Below are 21,582 nucleotides of genomic sequence, written 5' to 3' on the forward strand. Positions count from 1 at the left end.
CATCATATATATATATATATATATCTTCAAATCATTATATAGTTAACTTTAAATTTTAGACCCCAAAACATTGTATGCAACTAGAGCTTAAAATCTTTTAAAATGATAAGAAATTGAATATTTGATATAATATTTTTGTCAAATAATAAAAGTAAAATTAATGTAATGTATTTTATTAAAAAAAGCATTTTTCTTTTTTTTTTTTTTTAAAAAATACTATTAGTGAATAAAAGTAGTAAATTCAGTTGAAAATTTATCTTTGTAAATGAGGGTGGATAAATAGATAATAATATAAAAATAAAAATAAAAATAAAAACGTTAAGGATGGAGGATATTGTGATAGGTGACAATATTTCAAAATTTGGGTTTTACAGTAAATATTCATCTGTCACTCACACAATAGAGCATCCATTAGGGTTCTCATCGCTCAAAATCTCCAACGAATCCAACGGCGTAGATCGCATCACATAACTCTCCGACGCATACGTGTACGCCGATGGAGGCCTGTAGTACGACGCCGCCGCCGCCGCCGCACCGCCGCCCGCCGGATTCGCCGCGCTGTAGCTCACCACGTACCCCTGCTGCGCTGGATAATGGCACACCACGCTCTCACACGTCTGCCCGCCTGGATTCATCTGCTCAACCGCCGCCGCCGCCGCAAACCCCACCTTCGGACCACCTTCCGCCGCCGCCGTGACCCCTCCGCCGCCGCCACCACTACCCGCATTCCCCTTCTTCCCCTTCCTTTTCTTCTTCTTCTTCTTACCACTCTGCCCTCCTGCCCCGCCGCCGGGGTCGTGGCCCGCCGGAGGTTTCTCCAAGGCGGGGATAGAAACAGAGAGAGTCTCCGGCGGCGGCGGCGGCTTGTTGTCGGCAGAATCGAGTCCGACGAACTTGACAGATGCTCCGCCGCCATGAATTCTGGGAGAAGTGATCTTAGCGTGATTAGGGTTGCGGTCGTCGCCGGGATTGTCTTCGTCGTCGGCGTCGCTATTTTCTCCGCCGCCGGGCTTCCTCTCTCTGGCGGCGGGCGGCTTTTCCGGCCAGAGCTCGGCGTGTTTTCCGGTCTTGACGAGTTTCTTGATGAGGGTTTGTGCGTCAATGTTGCCTGTGACTGTAACTTTCTGAAGCTGAGTGTCGATATTTGTTGTGTAAACACCTGAAAGAAAGAAATTCAAGATTCAAGAATGTAACTAACTATATTGATTTACATATATATATATATATATATTTGATAAAGAGAAGACCTTCGATGCTTTGGAGGACTTTCTTGACCTTTCTTTTGCAGCCTTGGCAATGAATTGAAACTCTCAGAACCCATGTCTGCAAATGGAGGATGATCAAGAAAATTAAAGCTGTTTAGGTTATAGATACATATATGCATGTATGTATTTATATCTACCTGGTATTGAAGAGGTGGTTGTTGAGGGAGCTGATCTTCTGCTGGTCCTGACGCCATGGGGGGGAGAGAGAGAGAGAGAGAGAGGAGGAAGAAGAAGAAGTGGTAAGAGTAAGAGAAGGAAAAAGGATTTTGTTGTCACTACTTAGAAAAAGATTCATACATACATACATAAATACATTACAATTACATATAGATGCTCCACTTTCACTCTCTAATTCTCTCCTTTTTCTCACTCCTCCATTCCATATTGTTTTTAATGAGGAGGGGATTTGTATAAAATTAGTACTATTTGGTATGGCAGATACCTACCTTAAAAATTTAAAATTGATGAACATCATACTACACATAAAATTTAAACTAATAAACAATTGTCGTTAAACTCAATACATAAAATATATTTTTGAATGTAAAACTAATTTTTAGTATAATAGTAGTATAAAAAAAATAAAAAATATGTATTTTGATTTGATATTTTTTTGAGAAAAAATTTGATGAAAAATAAAATTCTTGGTAAATACCTACAAAGACACAACCTTATGGTATAATGTAAACTTACCCTATTTGGCATGTAGTGATTAGGATGTAAATTATATATAAGGATCATTTTGGCACAACCCACAAGTCAACAAGAGGCCAAATGCTTTCAAATATTTATCATCCATCATCTCATTTCCCAACAAGTCCATGCAACTTTTTTAAATAGATTCCATTCCAATACGAAAGCTTGTAATTATATATTCCCTATAATAATAATAATTATAGAGTTTATATTAGGTTTTTTTTTTATATCGCTCAGTTCAATTCAATTCAATTCTTGTTTGTTTTCCCACAGGGTCTTTCTGCGATACGCCACTCATTTTTGGAGTACAATACTTACAATTGACCATATTCAATAAATTCGTGCATTAATAATAAAATACCCCACATGGGGCCTCCCACTCCCATTTCATTCCGGTAAATAGAAATGAACTCGTGACTGTGAGATTATGGATTTAAATCCCAGCATCTTCAGGTCTTGTTTGTTACACATAGTTCACCTAGTGTGATTTGTCTTTTCAGACCCAGTTTGCACGCTATTACATTACATTCAACGAATGATGTTGATTTGACCAGCACTTAAACAACTCCGGTATATATTTATATCACAATGCACAACCCTACTTATTCAATCCTACCAGCTTCCAAAAGAGGCTAGAGGGCCTAGAGTTGCTAAAAAAATAAAAATGAAACTGTTTGTTTACGGTTAACAATGTAAAAATTGAATTCCAAACAGGCAAAGCCAACATAGGGAGGAAAGAAATTAAAAAGGCTATACCCATTATTATTTATTTACAGTCAGTGGCAACAGAAAAATGTCAATTTACTCCATACAAACTTCATGGGGATTGCCCTTTGCTCATTCTTTTCAAGGCACCATTTATTGACACCAGAAATCATGGAAAATCTTACAGGAAAAGGTAAATCACTCACCTGCTACATCTACCCTCATATTTCATACTTGTCAATTAATAATATACCAAAAAATAAAAACAAATTAATAATATACCAAAACAGCAACAGAAAACAGGAGCACAAGAAATTGATTTATAACTAAAGCATGCTCAGATTGAATAGAATCCATTGAAGTCTACATAGTGAAAATTAAGATATCTCACCAAATGGGCATAGTGGCAAATATTTGAGACAATAATATTAATACTGCTGCTAATTAGCCCCAATATGAGTTACCTTGGTTGATACCAAAATGATGATTGCAGGACAATACAATATTTCTGTAGGTTTCACCATTGTCATCAATTTTTGGGAGATCTCAAAGCATCCTTGATTTCCATGTCTTCTGGAAATTCAGTATCCAGTTTTTGTTTAGAGCTCATCTCCTTGCTTTCCATGTCTTCTGGACCTGCAGCCTCAGGTTTTACTTCTAAACCATCCTGCAGCTATAAATAATCCAGGGAATGACATTATGAACCTCACTAAATGTAAAAATACTCAAAAAAGGCGGGATGTATCTATGAAACTGACCCCCAGTTTTTTTAGACTGGATGAAACATCTTCTTGCTGCTGTTGGAGGGTTACCTTCAGAACTTGAAATTCCTTTGTTTGTCGGGCAAACAAGAATGTTCCGAGTGAATATAGTATAAGAAAAGCTAGAATATAAATTGCAGAGGTCCACTCACAGTTCGGAGCTGCTCCACTTCAGTGTTGAGTGACTTCTTTAGTTCGGCAAGCTCCTAAAGTAAGACGATATTAAATGAGATGGCATTTGACATTTTGAGTTTCATGAATCTGATAAACAAGAATTCTGTTCTAGAAAACACCATGCTTAGGCAATTTCTATGTAGGTTGTAGCCAATATGATATTTGACAGCATATATTCTAAGAACGTAAAAGAGGTTCTGAAACTTCATGCTCCACACTTTTAGAAGGGTAATGGAGTGGTATTTGGTCATCTAATCATTCGATTGTTTGCTATGAATAACATCTTTCTGTATGCATATGAGTGATACACAAATTTCCATGATCTCTCCTCATTCTCCAAAAATACTTTTCTTTGAATTAACATAAGCATATATGAACCAGCAGATGTCCATTAATCATGTATAAGGACCATTTCTTCTTTCATCCATATGCCCATTTTGTGTTCGACTTTTGTAAGACATTTTTTAAATATTAGACCTGAGATATGGTATAACACACTCAAAGTAACAATGGGGTATAAATAAATACAATCATAAAATTAAATGACCAATAGAATAAGCTATGAAGGCAGAAAATACAGGTCAAATGCAAGAAGTCTTGCGGCTATGAGATCTGCTTGCATATCACTGATCACATTATATTGTAAGATACATGATTTAATTGCTATTGCAGTGTAGAACAGATACATGCAGGATACACTGAACAAATACTAAAAGGCGCCATCTTGAATTGAAATAAGGACTTAGTCATAATCATCACAATACAACGTTTTCACAAGAAAAAATGATCTAGCACTTACATCATGATAGACTTTAACCTGAGAGTCCAACTTCGTTCTCCACTTTTGCAAGTCCTAAAATTGCGAAGAGGTATGAGGTCACCATACAGAATCAGAAATGCATACATTTGGATGAAGGTATAAACAAAAGGGCATAAACTCTTTAAATTAAAGCTGTACAACAAAATCTATGTGTCAAAAAAGTAAAATGTTACTGTTATTATGTAACCACATATTCTCCACATATTCAACAATTTTCAACTCTAAGCAGTTCATTTCATCCACATCATATCCTAAAACTGCACGAACGGAATCGATCTAAACCAACGAACACAATTTCAAATATGCTACTCTCCAAGTAAAAACTAAAAGTTCATCTATACAAAATGCGCATATACAAAAGTAACCTGCTTCAAATTCTGTATTCTGCTGTGAAGCTCGCTCCTTGATTCCGTCAACTCCTGCAAATCCACATCCGCACACAAACTCGAACTCGAACTCCAGTCATATTTAAAATTCAAAAAACAAAAATAAAAAGTAACGAACTTACCGCAATCCTAGGGCTAATCGGTGCCACATTCTCCTTTTTCTACAGGAAAAGAACAAAAAAAATCACATAACCAAGCAAACCAAAAAAAAATTCAAACATTTCGAAACACTTACCTCCGAAAGAGAAGCTGGCGGAGGCAAATCGGAACCCTCCATCGTAAAATTGTTGCCACTCGCACAAAAACCCGACCGATTACTGCTTCCAGTAGGGCAACCGACGCTATCTATTCTCTGTCAATTTCAAATCTCTTTCGCGTCTACGGCGCTTCAATGTTTATATTTTAAGGGGCGACATAATAATAATAATAATAATAATAATAATAATAATAAAGACGAAAATTAAAAAAATACAAATTTATTTCAAATAATAAAAATATTAATGAACGGCAGGGTACACATAAAACGCGACTATAGTATATTTATATTACAGTAAAAGCGTGTTATACTTTTGATTCTTTCCCCGCATTTCACTCTTATTAAAAGGGTATGTTTGGTTCAAACGAGGGTAGGGGGAGAGGAGGCGAGGAGAGTCCAGAAAATATTAAAATTATAACAGTGTGTTTGATTCATAGGTAATAAAGGAAGAGAAGATGGAGAAAAATAGTATATTTTTTTGTGTTTGGTTAAATAAAAATAAAAATATAATAATTTTATTATTTTATTTTTGTATTGTATAAATAAATAAATAAATTTAATAAAATTTTATTAATTTATTAATAAAACGTTAATTCAACGTAGTTTATTTTAAAATAAATTTATATATAATCATGTAAATAACATATAAATAAAAATAAAATTATAATGCAAGAAAATTGAATAATTAAATAACAAAATAATCATTTTAATATAAATTTTATCTATCTAAAATAAATTACAAGATAAATATCGTGTTAAATAAATATAATAGATATAAATTTATTTTATTAATTAAAACCTGACTATTAAAAATTTAATTAAATAATTAATTTAATTTATTTTAATTTATATAAAATTTTATATTATAATTTAATTACATTATAAAATTAAAAAATATTATAATTTAATTATAAAATACATATAATATAATTTATGTGCAATTAAACATATAATACTAGTAATTTTATATTCCCTCACCTACCTTTCTTTTCCTCCATTTTAAAAAAAATTAAAACATATTAGGTAATTGTAGTTTTTCTAATTCCCTCGGCTCTCTCCTCCAAATTCCTCGAACAAACAGACCCTCAGAATCATCAAACATTTTGAAGTGCCTTGGCTCCAAAGAAAAAAATAATAAATTATCTTTTAAAAATTAGACTGTAAATAAAATTAAAATTTTTAAAATATATATATATATATATTTGTGCAATGATCGAGTCGGCGATGCGATGGTGCAGGAATCGTTCATATACAGCTTCGTGGCGCGCGGCACGGCGGTATTGGCGGAGTACACGAAGTTCACTGGCAACTTTCCGGCGATTGCAGCGCGGTGTCTGCAAAGGCTACCGTCTTCCAACAATAAGTTCACCTATAACTGTGATCACCGCACCTTCAATTTTTTAGTTGAAGATGGATATGGTACGGTGGTTAATTTTATGTATTATTATTATTTTTTTTTATTTTATTTTTCCTGAACTATCATTTGATTCTACGATCCGAGCTGAGAAGTCTTCTCGACTCCTTATGATTTTTATGAACAATTTTTTATGTTTCCTTCAGAATTTACTGCTTTGATATTTTCATTTGGCGGACGCAAAGTGTGGTAGTAGAATGTACTTGTTTATGAATTTCATGGTTTACACGACGATGTGTGCAAAATTATGTGTAAAATGTAGCTGTTGATGGATGTTTTCCTTTCTCTTAAGCATTGGATTGAGGTCTGAAGCATGTTTCATGTTGTAGACTTGTAGTCATCAAACAAGGTATTGAGATATTTTAATTTTTCGGCATATTTATTATATTAGATCGTTATTATTTAAGTCTATAGAGTTGTATAAAGCAATAGTGTTTGATTGGATACACTCAACTTGAAATGTCTATCAAATTTATCTTTTTTAGGAAAATATGCTTCTAGCAGTAAATAAAGTTTATGTTTGGCCTTTTTATAAATTTATTTTTTTGTCAAATTTGCTTTTCAATTTTAATAAAGTTTATGTTCGGTCTTTGATTGTTTGTTAATATTCCATTCATAGTCATATTTTTTTTTTACTGTATGAAGTTTCGTTTTCGACTCTAATATATATATGATTGAGTACATTTCTAACTCCGACTTTGTTATAAGCGAGTCTTATTTTCGATTCTGACTCCTCTTCATTTCAACTGTAATATTGTTTTTAAAACTTCACAGTGGATAATTTTAGCACCTCAAAAAATTTAGGTGAATATTGAGATATTTTAAATATTTAATTTATGATTTATATTAGATTTATGTTATATAGGTTAGTTTGTTATTATTTGATTCTATAGAGTCTATATTGCCTCCATTTATAGGCTCAGATTTCATTATTAATAGTATGTGATTCCGAAACTTCTACAAGATCCAACACAAGGAATTGTTTAAGTGGATTTGAGTTTTCTTTCACTATCATAAATTGGTGTTCAACAGTTTTGCCTAAATCTTCGTACAGCTTATTGCGTTGTAGCCAAAGAACCTGTGGGGAAGCAGATTTCAATAGCATTTCTGGAACGTGTAAAGGCAGATTTCAAAAATCGATACCACGGTGGCAAAGCAGACACAGCTCTCCCCAAGAGCCTCAACAAAGAATTCGGGTAATAACATTATTTTCCAAAGCAGAGTCTGTCAATTTACATCCAAATTTGATGATCATTGTTGATAATTTGAGGTTTCTTTGAAATGCAGGCCTCAGATGAAAGAACACATGCAACACATTATTGATCATGCCGAGGAAATCGAGAAACTACTAAAAGTTAAGGCGCAAGCTTCTGAAGTCAAAAGCATTATGCTTGAGAACATAGACAAGGTATCCAGAATATTGTCTAAATCAAAGAATGTCTTTTATGGACTTAACATCATAAGCGTTGCAGTTATATTATATTAACATATTGGCGTAGTTATTTTACATCGTTGTCCTAGTTTGCTTGTGCTGTATTGCATTAGACAGACTGTTAATCCGATCTCGAAACTAAATAAATATTTCCAGACAATGGAAAGAGGCGACAACCTCGTCAATCTGAACACCAAAGCAGAGGATCACCCGGAATCAGTAGGCTAATTAATTCTTTTATAATTTATACATACACACACTGTGTCTCAACATTACATATAACACTCAAACTCTACGTAGGCTCGGGAATTCAAGAACAATGGAGAGAACATCCCGCGAAAAATATGGTTCCAGAACATGAAAATAATGCTGGTGTTGCTCGGTATCTTCTTATTCCCGCGATCCTTACATGGCTCTCTATTTGCCGTGGATTCAACTGCTCCAACTAGACATTCTCGCGTAGATTTGTATCCCACAGGTAATTAAATTTCACCACAGCCCTCTAATTATTTTCAAAATCATATGTCTAACATATACAAGACTAGGCTCATACCTTTCTCGGCCTTTTGGCTAAGATCGAGTGTAGTATCTGTTCTTATCAGTTTAATATCTGATACGTAGTCTAGCTATCGGCTCATATAAATGTTTATTTGAGTCTTTTTTAAAGTACGATGTCTATAATTTGGTTGATTAAATTAGTTATTGAGTTTCAATAATGATGTTCATATTTAATTTGATTAGGGAGGACTTCTGTTGATGAAGCAAATTATATGATCCTTTTAGTTGCTGCTAATAATTGGTGTGTTATTATTTACTAATAACATTGGCAAGAAAAGTCTTGATTTGCCTAACTTGTAAAAAAAAATAAATAATAACACACATTTTTATGATAGTTATACTTCTCTTTGGACTTTGGGTAACGAGTGAATCTTAATTCCAAAAAAGCTGCTGTTTAGTTAATTGAATAAGAATCTACACTAGGGATTGAAGAAGAAAAGCCCTTTTGTTATATATATATATATATATTGAAAGCACACCGCGTGCTGACACATAACACACAATAATATTATAAACAATATATTCTATACATTTATATAATAATACATGAACTAACAATACATATTATCATTCATAAATCATATACTAATGTTGTTTTCGGTACACTATTATACAACATATTTGTAATTATGAACAAATAATACATATTTTTATTTGTATATATTACGAGTGCTGATTTGAATAGTGCTATTTTTTTTCCGATTCAGCCCGTAACAATGTATATATATATATGGTAGCTTGTATACAAGTTTTCTTTTATTTAATATTTTAATCAAAACATTAGGTTTGCTTTCTAAATATTCTCTAATCATTATGGCAATGTTTTGGGGTGGGAAATAGACAATCCTTTTAAGCATCTTTATAAAAGAATGGACAATTGAAATAAGAATCTCCCTTCATATTTAGATAAGAGTTTTGAGAGTTTTATATAAATTTTTATAATAATAATAATAATAATAAATTAAATATTTGATGTAATATTTGTGTGAACATAACCATATTATTACTTATAATATAAATGTAAACTTGAATTTATTTAGTTACGTATGTGTATATAATTATGTATGAGTTGTGTCTCTTATGACTTAATTAAAATGAAAACAACTAATGCAATGTTAGTTATATATATATATATATATGAGAGTTCTATTTTCTGTTCATCAATTATATTATGTTATTTTAAATTTTTGTAATTTACTTCTATAAGTTGCAATGGTTCATAAATCTAATTATGTAAATTGATGTAAGCACCACATGTCTAAAATTGCGACAATTATAAGAATGTAAAATGGTCGGGAATATATATATATATATATATGTATACCATTCTCCTTATATGTATGAGACCAAAAAACACGATCTTTTTGCATAATTTCTTGATTGAACAACATCGAACAAACAATCGCGTACATTGTGAAACAAATAAGATACAAATCAAACCAAATTAAATACATACATACAACCAACTGATGATCACCTCAAACAAATCTTGGACGAAATCCCAACTCAAAGTACCAAAAAAAACACTCATCTTACATACCTCACATCTTTTTTCTTTTTTTTTTTCTTGCAAGAACTAAACACAAACCTCATATATTACAAACATACATACATGCACACTACACCCCATTGTCCCAATCTCACACACATAAACCAAAAAAAATAAAAGAGAGATCGAAAAACCTACCATAAAACACATCATCTCCAAAAGGGCTTTAATTTTTTTTTCACGAAATCATTTATATATGATCATCATCATCATCATCTTCTTTACCCTTACCCTTACGTATCTCTCACTTCAAACTCGTTGCGATTCTTGACAACGATGTCAAACATGTGCATAGACTTAAACTTGTTGAAATCCTTTGGAAGGGAAATGAGATGAACAGTTGACCTCTTATGGAACTGAAGAAGATCGGGGTCGTCGTAATACCTCTCCCACCCTAAAGACAACAATTTACTCTCCAACACCGAGTACGATGTTATTACCTCATTGGAAGGTAGATGGACCAACACCTTCTTGCCATGGCACTCCCCGGCATTCTCCACTAGGCGAACCACGCCGTTCTTGAAGACCCAAACCCCGGACATCGATCGATGTGTTATAAAAGAATAACACACAAAAAATTAAAGGGATATGTGGGAATATTAAGGATGTAAGAATATATGTTGGTTAAGTATATATGATCTAAAAGCTTAAAGAAACAATGAGAAAGTTAAGTAAAGAAGGGGTGAATATGTGAGATATATATAGTGGACATGTGCTTCAAGAATTTGTCCTTTAGTATTATTTTTTTTATTTTTATAAATTTTTTAAAAAGTAAAAATGAAAGAGGGTTTGATGGTGGATGTATTTAATTAAATTAAATTAAAATTAAAGAAGCAAACAAGCCAAATACGGCATTGAATAATTTGTTACACTGGAAAATGAGAACAAGGTTCTTTCCTTTATAATAAAAGGGATATATATATATATATATATATATAATAGATGGTAGTTTGCTTTGTATCAGATTTGCAAGCATCACCTCTGTTTAATAATGTTGGGATTTTTGTCTTAATGGGTTCTTGAAGAACCTTCTCAATTCTCTCCATCTCATATTCTACATACATATACATATAATATATATACACATATATACATGACAATAGTCTATACAACATATGTTACAAATTTGTATTGTCCTAAAGTATATTTGTACGATTTTTTAGGTGATTGTCTTTTTCTTATTAATTGACAAATTTGCCCTCGATTGTATAGTAGAGATTAAAAGTAATAAATAAATGAAGGGTAAAAATTTAAAATTTGTATTTAAAAAAAAAAAAAAATACAATAGTTGTTGGACGCCCCAAATAAAAAAGTAGGACATTAGTTCGTAAACAGATAGAGTATTATATTATATGATATCGACAATAAATAACAATAATTTTATGCAATACATGCTGATTTAATTTTAGTTGTATGTTGATTAGGGTTTATGAGACCCTAATTGCCCCCATACACTTAATAATATATATTCTTATATATATATATTTATATCATATCAAATTATAATAATGTGAAACCCTATAATTTAATACATTAAAACATATAGTATAGACACATCTTTTTGAATGAATCTATTCCCATCTCTCTCTCTCTCTCTCAAAAGACTGCATCCTGTGACACGAGGAAAAAACAAGAATGGCCCTAAAGAGAGAATCCCAATATCATGTGGTTTTTTTTATTTTTATTTTTATTGTGTTATTTAGGGTAAGAAGCTGTATAGCTCGATTTCCTTTAATTGCATATACATTTTGGAGAAACTAGCTAGCTAGGCTAATTTATTACAAATAATCTTTTACATAAATATATATATATATATATAATACTATTATCTTTGCAGTTGCATCGCATCATCACAAACATTCCTACATATATATTTAGCTTATGCTTATAAAAAGACGAATTGGGTTCTATCATTATACTATACTATATATTAATTAATTAATTAATTAATTACAATATTAAAGAATATCCTCACATCTTTCTCACTCATGCTTTGCACCATGCATATATATATATATATATATATATACAGGAGCTTAAGATACAACAAAGTCTGGATTCAATGAAAGATTTCGAGCTTTCGATATATACACACACACATATATATATATATATATGTATGTATGTATATATGAGCTAGGTGAATTAAGGCAGTCAAAAAAACAAAAAAAAAAAAAAAAAAAAATTAGTGAAGAGAAGTAATAACTGAACAATTAATTAGTGTTAGGTTGTAGTAGTAGTAGTGTGTTGTCTGTCCCATACTTTAGGGATAGAGAATTGGATAAGTCAGTCAGATCGAAATCACTACAGTATTACTATTAATTTCATATATATATATATATACATGTATATATATATATATATAGAGAGAGAGAGAGAGAGCGAGAGAGATGATTCCTTCCTCATTACTGCAGTACTTTTCTTCATCCATCAATCCATACATACATTCAACTGTTCTCTTTCTCTACCGTGCACTTACAGTAATTTTTTCTGTATTTTTTTGGTTCCAATTTAATGTATTGTTTTTAATTTTTTAATAAATTAAAAAATAATAGTATTACTATGACAATTAAAAATAAATAAATAAATAAACATTTTTGTAAAAATAAAATACATTTTTACATTTTTGTAAAAGTACATAAATGGGATGAAGTATTATTCAATATATTGTGTTAAAAGCAATACTTTGAATGTATCGAAGGATAACAAACACATGAATAATAAATCAATAATATAAAATTTGTATTAATATAATACAAATACAATAAATAAAATATATGACAATAATCTATATGATACATTAAAAAAAAACATATAATATATATATATTCATAACTGCTAACATAAATTTTCAGTATATGATAATAATTTATATAGCACATGTTGTAGTAATTGAAACTATATACTAATAATTTATATTTTATGTGATGATTAGCCCCTAAGACACTCTAACCATTCCTCTCTATCAATATATATATATATATACCTCTCTCTCAAAAAATATGTATATATATATAGCTTTGTAAATACGACGGAGTTAGTGTAGTATAGTGACGGTTGCTATTAAAGGTCTGTTTCTTTTTAACTAAATTGGATTTTGTGTTTCTGAAAAAAAAATATATATATATTTTTTTTTTATCCAGGTTGTCATTTTTCATTTTTATTCGTCTCAAAATAAGGTTATCATTTTCTAATTTAGTAATTGTACTATTTACCTAACATAATAAATACCCTTCCAACTTACAATATATTACACAAATGTCATTACTTTTATATTACATTATACTAATAGGGGTATTTTTGTTTTTTTTACTACAATCCAATATAATATTAATATTCAAAAATCTACGTGCAAAAAGCAAACACCACTCTTTCACCGGAACGAAGGGAGTATTTTTTTTCTCTTATAAAATATTTTATCAAATATTATTTTAATATCAAATTTAAACCAATTTTTCGTAAACTGATCGATCATAAAAAAACACACCTAACAGTCTAGGACATAATGGGAATGGTGTATGTATGTATGTATGTATGTATATATATGTATAAGTATTTACATTCATTAATAATTGTGTGTATGTGACAACCTTTAAGGAGAGGGAAATGTCCTAAGCAGGGAGTGGGCTTATTTATATTTATTATATATATTGAAAGTGCTATTTCTTATATTCAATTGTAACTCTCCCCATATCTTCCCCAAGTCAAACCCTAAATATTAATATTAAAGGGTTTTTTTTTTTTTTTTTTTGAATTTTTATTCATATTTATGTTTCGAATAATAATAGTTTGAATATGATATTTTGTAAAACAAAAGAACATAATTGTATACAAAAACAAAATAACACATACTCCCTCCGTCTCAAACAAGGTGCAATATTTGTTTTGGGCACGGATTTTTAGGTGGATAGTATTAATTAGGATAATTTAGTAATTAGGTGATATGATAAAGAGAGAAATACATATTTTATTTTTTTTTATTTGTGTGATGGGATAAGATAAAGTGTGAGATAGAAATTAAGTATAATTAATTATTTCCTATTTTGGAAATATTGCAAGATGTTTGAGACATACCAAAAATGAAATGTTGCACGATGTTTGGGACGGAAGGAGTACTAATTAGGGTTTATATATGTGTGTATGTGTTCTCATGGCTTAAACTACATTCTTACAAGAACCCTAATTAGGGTTTCTTGAAAAAAAAAAAAAAAAAAAAGATAGATCTTCTATGCAATATATATTTCTCGAGTTTTCAATATACATGCATGTATCGTGCGAATTAATACATACAAGATATTTTGGTGACCATGTAATACAATTGAATTCAAAGGGCCATAACTATATCTATCTGTATCATATATATGACAAGATTTTGTGTCTTTATTTGCACAAGGACAAACACAAATATTGTCTCCAAAAAAAACACGAAGTAACACTTAATTCAACCCCCGTTTTAAATGGCACGATGGATTTAACTTTTGCTTGATTGTCTTCTCTGACAAGCAAAAAATAAAACAAACCCTAATCTATCGAAGACTATTTTTACTTTCATTTTTTTTTTTTGTTTTTTTAATTATGCAATCATCATAAATTTTTTATAAATATATAATATTTTTCTTACAAACGTCGTATTCATAGATGCCAGTAAATATGCATAATTTGACAACAAGGTTGTCTTAACCTTTAGTAGGGTTTGAGAGCTAGGGAAGCAAAGGTGGCTATCTTTGATAAAAACTTAATATATAATTAACCTAAGACACGTACCTAGTTTCGTTATTTGGCTTGTAAGAATACACGTATATGTACCAACTAGTTACGGTATTGTGTAGATTCTCTTGATCTAGAAGCTCTACATATATTAAAATTGATGTCGTGATCGACTTGAGAACTCAAGAATCTAATAACTTGGCGATCTTATTCTCTGTCGATGCAATTGGATAGGATGAATCTTTCGAGGAAATTCAAGACTATAGAGAAAACAATGACTCGACAAATTAAACAATGAGTATTTTCAATGGAAAGGTGCATGATATCGACTTCCACCATAAATGTGTACACCTAATTTTCCTATAAAAAAAAAAACATTGGTGACGAAAATTAATTATATTTCGCTTTACTAAATACAAAATTGCAAAAATATTTAACTTATAAATATAACATGTTTTTGTCTAGCATTGAGATAGACTTTGCTAAAATAAGGGTTTGTTCGGTTTTAGTTTTTGTTTAAACAATATTTTTGATATGATATTTTGTAAGAAAAAAATAATATTTTTTTTTATATAAGTAATGGTATTGATTGAATCATGGTATTGTTCATTTGGAAATTAAAAAATACATTAACAAACTAATTTAATAAATTAATTAAGTTGGATATGTGTTTCAAATGACTATATTACACTAGAATTTTGAAATGTAAAACCTAAGATCGTTTGTTTTTGTAGGGTGTATTCTTATAAATTTCCCCAAAAATACATTTTAAAAAATATATATATTATATTTACTTTTTGTACGGAATTTAATAAATATTATATTTTAATAGATAGTTGATGATAATTTTGATATATAAAGACTATTTTACATCTATAATATGTAAAGTTAATATGAGAATATTGATGTAAATAAATATAAATGTAAGAATATTTGTAATAATGAGGTTGATACATACTAAATATATATATATATATTATATTTTAACAATCAAATATGGCAAAATTTATACTAACTAAATAAATGGAGAGAGCAAATTTTTATGAAGAATTGTGCATGATGAAAAAAAAAATAGAGAAAAAGTCAAGGGGAACACAAAAAAATTCCAAGGTTATTTCATGTATTAAATAAGGTTCTTTTATATTACATATATATATATATATTTAATTTCAAATCACAACAAACGAACCCTAAAAATTTTAAAAATGTCATAAGGTTATTTTCTTTTTCAACACTTTCCACCTTAGTTAAGACGTATTTGTGTGTGTGTTTATATATATATATATATATATATATGTGCATGCATGGGAATAAGATGCCATTTTTTGTCGGAATGAAAATCTTGAAATACAAAAATTAAAAATAAAAATAAAAATAAATGAAAAAGAAGTCTCAAATTAAAAGTAGAGTACGAACGAATATTAGAATTCTTCTTGTCCTTCGATCAATATGTGAGCAATAATTAGATAGGCTTATTTGGGTCTATGGGTTTTGTTTCTTTCGTCCGTTAATTTTAATTTTTTTTAATTTTAAATTTTAGTTTAATGATAGTATTTTTTTTATTTTTTATTTTTTTGGAATGAATAATCGTGCATATTTTTAATACATATATATATATATGTATATATATAGTTTAAGTTATAAACCAAACAAACTTTTCTTTATAAAATAATCATATGTTTTAATTATATTGTGATATAAAGGCATATAATATAATATTATTTATATATTAAAAAAACATTTTATGTGTAATAAATATATATATATATATATATAAATCAATTGATTTCATATAGAGTAAGTATAATACTCCTATTTGTTAAGGGGAAAAAAATGTTATTGCAAGGATTTGTTTGGTTATAGGTTTGGGAGTTCCATTTGAGATTTTGATTTAAATAGTTGTTTATATAGTATAAATAAATATTGGTATGATATTTTAAATATTAAATTAATTTTTAGTATAAAATTATTGTTTAATTTATTTTCTTGGTGATTTTTTTTTATTTTCGTCAATCTAAAAATAATAAGTTGAAAATACAATGTGAAACCGTGGGTGTATTCTTCTGCTAGCTTTCTTTCTGGATTAAATATTTTTAAATAAAATAATTATTTTATCAAATTTTTACTAGTTAAGTTTAACCCTTATTACATTTAAATTATTTAGTGTAAACTGATTTTTTTAGTCAATCTCCTTATATTTTAGTCCTATAAGTGGAGCCTGTCGCAAACTAGTCTCATAAGTGAAAAATTTTCGTTGTTTTAGTCCTCTGGCGCCGGAGATGCCCGCGTGGCTTGCCGGAGGTGACGTGTCCGCCAGGTGTCGCTGACCTAGCGGACACGTGAATTTTTTATTTTTTTTTCAGTTTTTAAATTTTTTTAAAAAACTTATTTTTAATTTATTTTAAATTTTATTTGTATTTTTTTATTTTTTTTATTTGGTCCAATTAAAAAAATGAAAAAAATAAATAAATAAACGAGCCACGCGAGCGTCTCGGGCGCCGGAGAACTAAAATAGCGAAAATGTTTCACTCATGGGATTGATTTACGACAGGCTCCACTTACAGGACTAAAATGATAAAAGGGTCCAATTACGAAACTAAAAAAATAGTTTACTCAAAATGTTAACATAGTTTGACAGTTTTTATATTCTTCTCCTCCCATCCACCGTGTTTGGGGTAACCGTAGATACGATAATTTAGGATTAAGATAAGTATAATTAATAATAATTAATAAATATTTAAGAATTTATTAATAAAAATAATTATCATATAATATAAATAATTAATAAATAATTAAGAATTTATTAGTAAAAATAATTGTTATATAATATAAATAATTATATATTAAGATTAAAATAACTAATTAGTCTAATTAAAATTAAAAAAAATTAAAAAAATTAAAATGAAATTAAGGTATGTAATTATTTTTTTGAAAAAAAAAACGAGATGTGGGAAAGACAAACAATAATGTAAATACAATATATGAAAAGTTGAGAATATAATTCAAGATACATATCTAAATTTCAAAACTATATAATAATAATAATAATAATAATAATCTCTTATTTAATCATTTCTTAATTTAAATTAAATAACATGAGCAAGTAAGTTATGCTATTTTGACAATATTATGTCAAAAATTCACATAAATGACTAAAATATTGATAATAAATTAGTTAATTACAATACTAATATCCATTGATATATAAGTTATTAAAAAAAAAAAGAAAGAAAGAAGTGTAAGGGTTGGATTTGTGACCATAAGGTCATGGTTCAAACCCCTAAATTTAATTTTAATTGTATTTTAAATTTATAATTTTTTAAATTTTAATAATATCAGTTAGTTATTTTAAATTTTAATTTATAATTATTTATATTCTAGTATCGTTACTTTTACTAGTACAATTTTTATTATTTACTAATTATATTGTTCTTAAATTTATGTGTTTATCTGATACGAAGGGAGTATCATTCGTAGTATGTGTAACACATATTACAATTAATTTCATAACACAGTATACATTAATACAATACACATGTAAAATAAAACAGATAGCACATACAGTACTATTATATTTTTAATGTATTAATTGAAACTAATAATTAAGCACTCTAAGCATTATTAATTGAAATAAGTATGGTGGGTGAATTTATTCTTGAAAGGTTTAAAGAAATGATGCAAATGTTTGTTTGGGCATTGAAGGAATATTAGGACAAAAAGGGGTGAATTAAATTTCTATGATTAGGTTTTACTTCTCAAAATCGTATATGTATCTATATGTATGTATGTGTATGGTTGGAATAAAGTTTACATTACATATATATATATATATATATAATAAAAAATAAAAAAGAATGTGGGATTTATTCCCATAAATGAAGAAGGATTCGCTAAATAAATTAATTATCCATTGATTTGGTGATAATGACGTTATTGCATTAATTGCACCATAGTATAGTATTTTCATTATAGGTAACAATTCCATGAATTTTACTTTATTCCCCATCCATCGATTTTTCTTATTTTATTTCATTTAGGTTTTTTCTGGGGTGTTGATGTGGAGTTTGCGTGTGTTCTTTTTCTTTCTTTCCTTATTATTATTTCAAATTATAATAACATTAATTATTGTGTATAAATACGTACTCCTCCGTCCCACAGAAAATATTATTTTCTATTTTTATTCCTCTAATTCAATATAATATTAATATTAAAAAATCTACAAACAAATATCGTTCTTTTTTCGGGAAGAAAATAGTATTATTTTTTAATAAAATATAATATCAAAATATTACTTTAACAAAAATTCAAATCAAATACTTAATTTCAAATCAATCTCAAACTACAAACAAACAATTTTATGAATTAAATAATTTTATGGTAAGATAAATAGTACTCCTATATTAATATGAAAGATTTTAAAAGAGATACACTCTATTTATATTTCAATATTTTTATTATAAATTTTATATTAAGAATGAAAATTTGTATTGATTATATAAATAATATTTCATCCATCAAATTTATTCATTTTCCTTTTTAATTTATCCGCTAAATTGATGGCATTACTAATTTTAGTAAAGTTAAACAAATCAATACTTATTTTACTTTTATCATTTTTTTCATTAAATTATTCTTTTTTTTTTTTTCATATTCGTATCGAACACAAATATCCTAATTTAACAGACAAAGAAAATAATCTCCAATAAATATCATACATTAAGTTTATATTTGGTATTCTCTTGTTCACTTTAATGATATGCATTTTTCTATCTTTATTTGTCCAAACACAAAATATAAACTCCACTATGTGTTAAACATTATAGACTGACATTTATTTTTATTAACACTATTACATCAAATAAAGATAACAACAACAACAACAATAATAATAATAATAATAATATCACCAATTAAGAAACGCATAAGTGAAAACGGAAGCGCATAGTCGATCACATACAATAGCATTTGAGCAGGCCGATCCTGATTTTCGAGGTCCGAGACAAAACAAAACCAGCAACCCTTAAATATTATATATATAATATTTTTGTTTTGATAAAATCTAATTAATTAAATAAAATGAATTTTCTAACATTTTTAAATAAAAATTAGCAATTCTTCAATTCGAGTCAAAAATATTATAAAAGTACCAAAATAACCCTAAATCGGACTGTTATACATATACTAAATAAATTCTACACATATATATAACGCAGGACTGTTATGTTAGTCACTAAATTTGTTGAAGAGATGAAATATAAATTAGGCCAAAAATTAGGACACTCTATGGGAATATAAAAAAAAAAAAGCCAGGTAAGCCCTGTATGGAATCCAACCAGTAAAACAGTCATATAGTTTCCAAATCATATTCAAACAGATAGAATCATCACCATCAATTGTATTTTTGATGAAACTAGTATCGTAATTAAATTCATAACCCAGTAGTGGGCACAACAAAAGATTTACTCACTTAAGGGGGAAGAAGAGCAAGTGCGCCTTGTAGCAATAAGTTGAGCAACAAATAATTTACTAATGATTGGAACCCTTAGCGATACTATCTACTGTCATCCATCCAACTCTAATTGCTCAACACACTATTATTCCAAGGCGCACTTCCTCCTTCCTCTCTCATCATGAATAAAACTTTCGGTTGTGCCCACTCATTATCACACACAATCCATAGCATCTCAAATCAACATTGCCTACGCCAAAATACAGAATTTCGCCAAAAACACATAATTCTATTTCTATTCGTCGTGTCATCCATTCATGAGAAGAAAATAGAGTTAAAACAACGAGGCCCTCATATTAAAATCTAAAAAGGAGGACATTTTCAAACGTATCAAATGTGATTGTTGATCCAAAGAAGGGCAAATCATCATCACACTTGCAAACTACCATATCGAAAAAATCAAAAGCATTAATGGCTAATTATACATAACACAACACATGTATTAAACCAAACCAATTTAATCTCCCAGGCAGTGTAAATGACAGTATCCATCAATGGCAACTATATCATGCAAATCATCAGCATTGATGAAATAAACTATAGCTCAAAATTCAAGACAGTAACAAGGATTTTTACCAGTAAGCACCAGTTTTGGATACCAAAATTATGTAGAATCAATCCATCCTAGAGATCATCCTCCATTCTCAAATACTCCCCAATATCCGAATGGCGATGCACCACAATCCCATTCGGATCCATCTTCCTACAGTCCACCGTACTCTTCGCAGCAACACCGAATCCCAACGGGACATCCGTCATCGAGTAAACGACCACACCGTCATTCACTTGTATGTTCTCGGTGATTCTCCCCACTCCTCCCTTCAGAACACTGTTTCCGTACAGAAAACTCATCTCCGAAGTTGGCTTCAGCCACACCTTATGCTTAGCATTAGCAGCTAACAAATTCAAGCACTGGATTGTCAGGTGAAACTTCCCCGATTTCGTTAGTTTTCCGATTTGAGTGCCGAGTGAAACCAGCTTCTCGCGCTTGATGTTGGTGGCCCTTTTGACTAGCGATTCGGAGACGTAGTAGACGCGGTTCTTCTGGAGCCGGAAACAGTACCGGCCGGGGTTCGGATCTGGTCCCTCGTGCGACTCCGATTCCAAGACGATGTTCTTGATGTTGTTTCCGACGAATTTGTGCAACTTCTCGAAGACGATGGTAGTTTCTTTTTCGTCGAGAGGTCTCATGGCTGTCAGATTTGAGGTTTAGGGTTTTCCGATTTGGGGATTTTAGATTTTAGGGTTTATGTTGCAGTTCTTAATTAAAAGGCTTTATATATATAAGGCTTTCGGCCCAATGGGCCTAGATAAAATATATATGGGCCCAATAAGATATTATGTAAAAGT

At 29.6% G+C, this 21,582-nt stretch overlaps 4 protein-coding genes and 2 pseudogenes across 5 annotated transcripts; 2 read left to right on the top strand and 4 right to left on the bottom strand.

The window, feature by feature from the left end:
• Positions 1-272: 272 nt before the first annotated feature.
• On the bottom strand, positions 273-1,757 carry LOC127250468 (heavy metal-associated isoprenylated plant protein 36-like). The gene is made up of 3 exons (XM_051273772.1): positions 1,403-1,757; positions 1,248-1,323; positions 273-1,159 (listed from the first exon to the last, which is right to left on the bottom strand). The coding sequence occupies exons 1-3, from the start codon at positions 1,457-1,459 to the stop codon at positions 393-395; spliced, it is 900 nt and encodes a 299-aa protein (XP_051129729.1). The 5' UTR covers positions 1,460-1,757; the 3' UTR covers positions 273-392.
• A 1,224-nt stretch (positions 1,758-2,981) lies between these two features.
• On the bottom strand, positions 2,982-5,204 carry LOC127250480 (uncharacterized). Of its 2 annotated transcripts, none has more exons than XM_051273797.1 (7): positions 5,043-5,204; positions 4,930-4,968; positions 4,787-4,840; positions 4,401-4,454; positions 3,580-3,633; positions 3,425-3,496; positions 2,982-3,333 (listed from the first exon to the last, which is right to left on the bottom strand). In XM_051273797.1, the coding sequence occupies exons 1-7, from the start codon at positions 5,082-5,084 to the stop codon at positions 3,196-3,198; spliced, it is 453 nt and encodes a 150-aa protein (XP_051129754.1). In that variant the 5' UTR covers positions 5,085-5,204; the 3' UTR covers positions 2,982-3,195. The 2 variants fall into 2 exon arrangements, with proteins under 2 accessions (XP_051129754.1, XP_051129745.1); XM_051273788.1 differs by having other exon boundaries at positions 2,982-3,339; positions 5,043-5,203.
• A 1,004-nt stretch (positions 5,205-6,208) lies between these two features.
• LOC127250474 (vesicle-associated membrane protein 724-like) lies at positions 6,209-8,574 on the top strand (annotated as a pseudogene).
• On the top strand, positions 8,459-8,569 carry LOC127251244 (U2 spliceosomal RNA; annotated as a pseudogene).
• Positions 8,575-9,824: 1,250 nt separating the features above from the next.
• Positions 9,825-10,670, bottom strand: LOC127250155 (flowering-promoting factor 1-like protein 3). The gene has a single exon (XM_051273318.1). It carries the CDS (start codon positions 10,556-10,558, stop codon positions 10,250-10,252), a length of 309 nt encoding a protein of 102 aa, XP_051129275.1. The 5' UTR covers positions 10,559-10,670; the 3' UTR covers positions 9,825-10,249.
• Positions 10,671-20,648: 9,978 nt separating this feature from the next.
• On the bottom strand, positions 20,649-21,475 carry LOC127247617 (uncharacterized). The gene has a single exon (XM_051269554.1). It carries the CDS (start codon positions 21,421-21,423, stop codon positions 20,857-20,859), a length of 567 nt encoding a protein of 188 aa, XP_051125511.1. The 5' UTR covers positions 21,424-21,475; the 3' UTR covers positions 20,649-20,856.
• Positions 21,476-21,582: the final 107 nt, after the last annotated feature.

This window comes from Andrographis paniculata, unplaced genomic scaffold (assembly GCF_009805555.1).
Source record: "Andrographis paniculata isolate CXL003 unplaced genomic scaffold, ASM980555v1 Contig11END, whole genome shotgun sequence".
Classification (NCBI taxonomy): domain Eukaryota; kingdom Viridiplantae; phylum Streptophyta; class Magnoliopsida; order Lamiales; family Acanthaceae; genus Andrographis; species Andrographis paniculata.

Coding starts and splice junctions, on each gene's coding strand:
- LOC127250468 (XM_051273772.1), bottom strand. CDS start 1,459: ATGGCGTCAGGACCAGCAGAAGATCAGCTCCCTCAACAACCACCTCTT. Junction 1,324..1,402: donor AACCACCTCTTCAATACCAG/GTAGATATAAAT, acceptor CTCCATTTGCAG/ACATGGGTTCTGAGAGTTTC. Junction 1,160..1,247: donor AGTCCTCCAAAGCATCGAAG/GTCTTCTCTTTA, acceptor TCTTTCTTTCAG/GTGTTTACACAACAAATATC.
- LOC127250480 (XM_051273788.1), bottom strand. CDS start 5,084: ATGGAGGGTTCCGATTTGCCTCCGCCAGCTTCTCTTTCGGAG. Junction 4,455..4,786: donor GAATACAGAATTTGAAGCAG/GTTACTTTTGTA, acceptor TCGCAATTTTAG/GACTTGCAAAAGTGGAGAAC. Junction 3,634..4,400: donor AGGTTAAAGTCTATCATGAT/GTAAGTGCTAGA, acceptor GTCTTACTTTAG/GAGCTTGCCGAACTAAAGAA.
- LOC127250155 (XM_051273318.1), bottom strand. CDS start 10,558: ATGTCCGGGGTTTGGGTCTTCAAGAACGGCGTGGTTCGCCTAGTGGAG.
- LOC127247617 (XM_051269554.1), bottom strand. CDS start 21,423: ATGAGACCTCTCGACGAAAAAGAAACTACCATCGTCTTCGAGAAGTTG.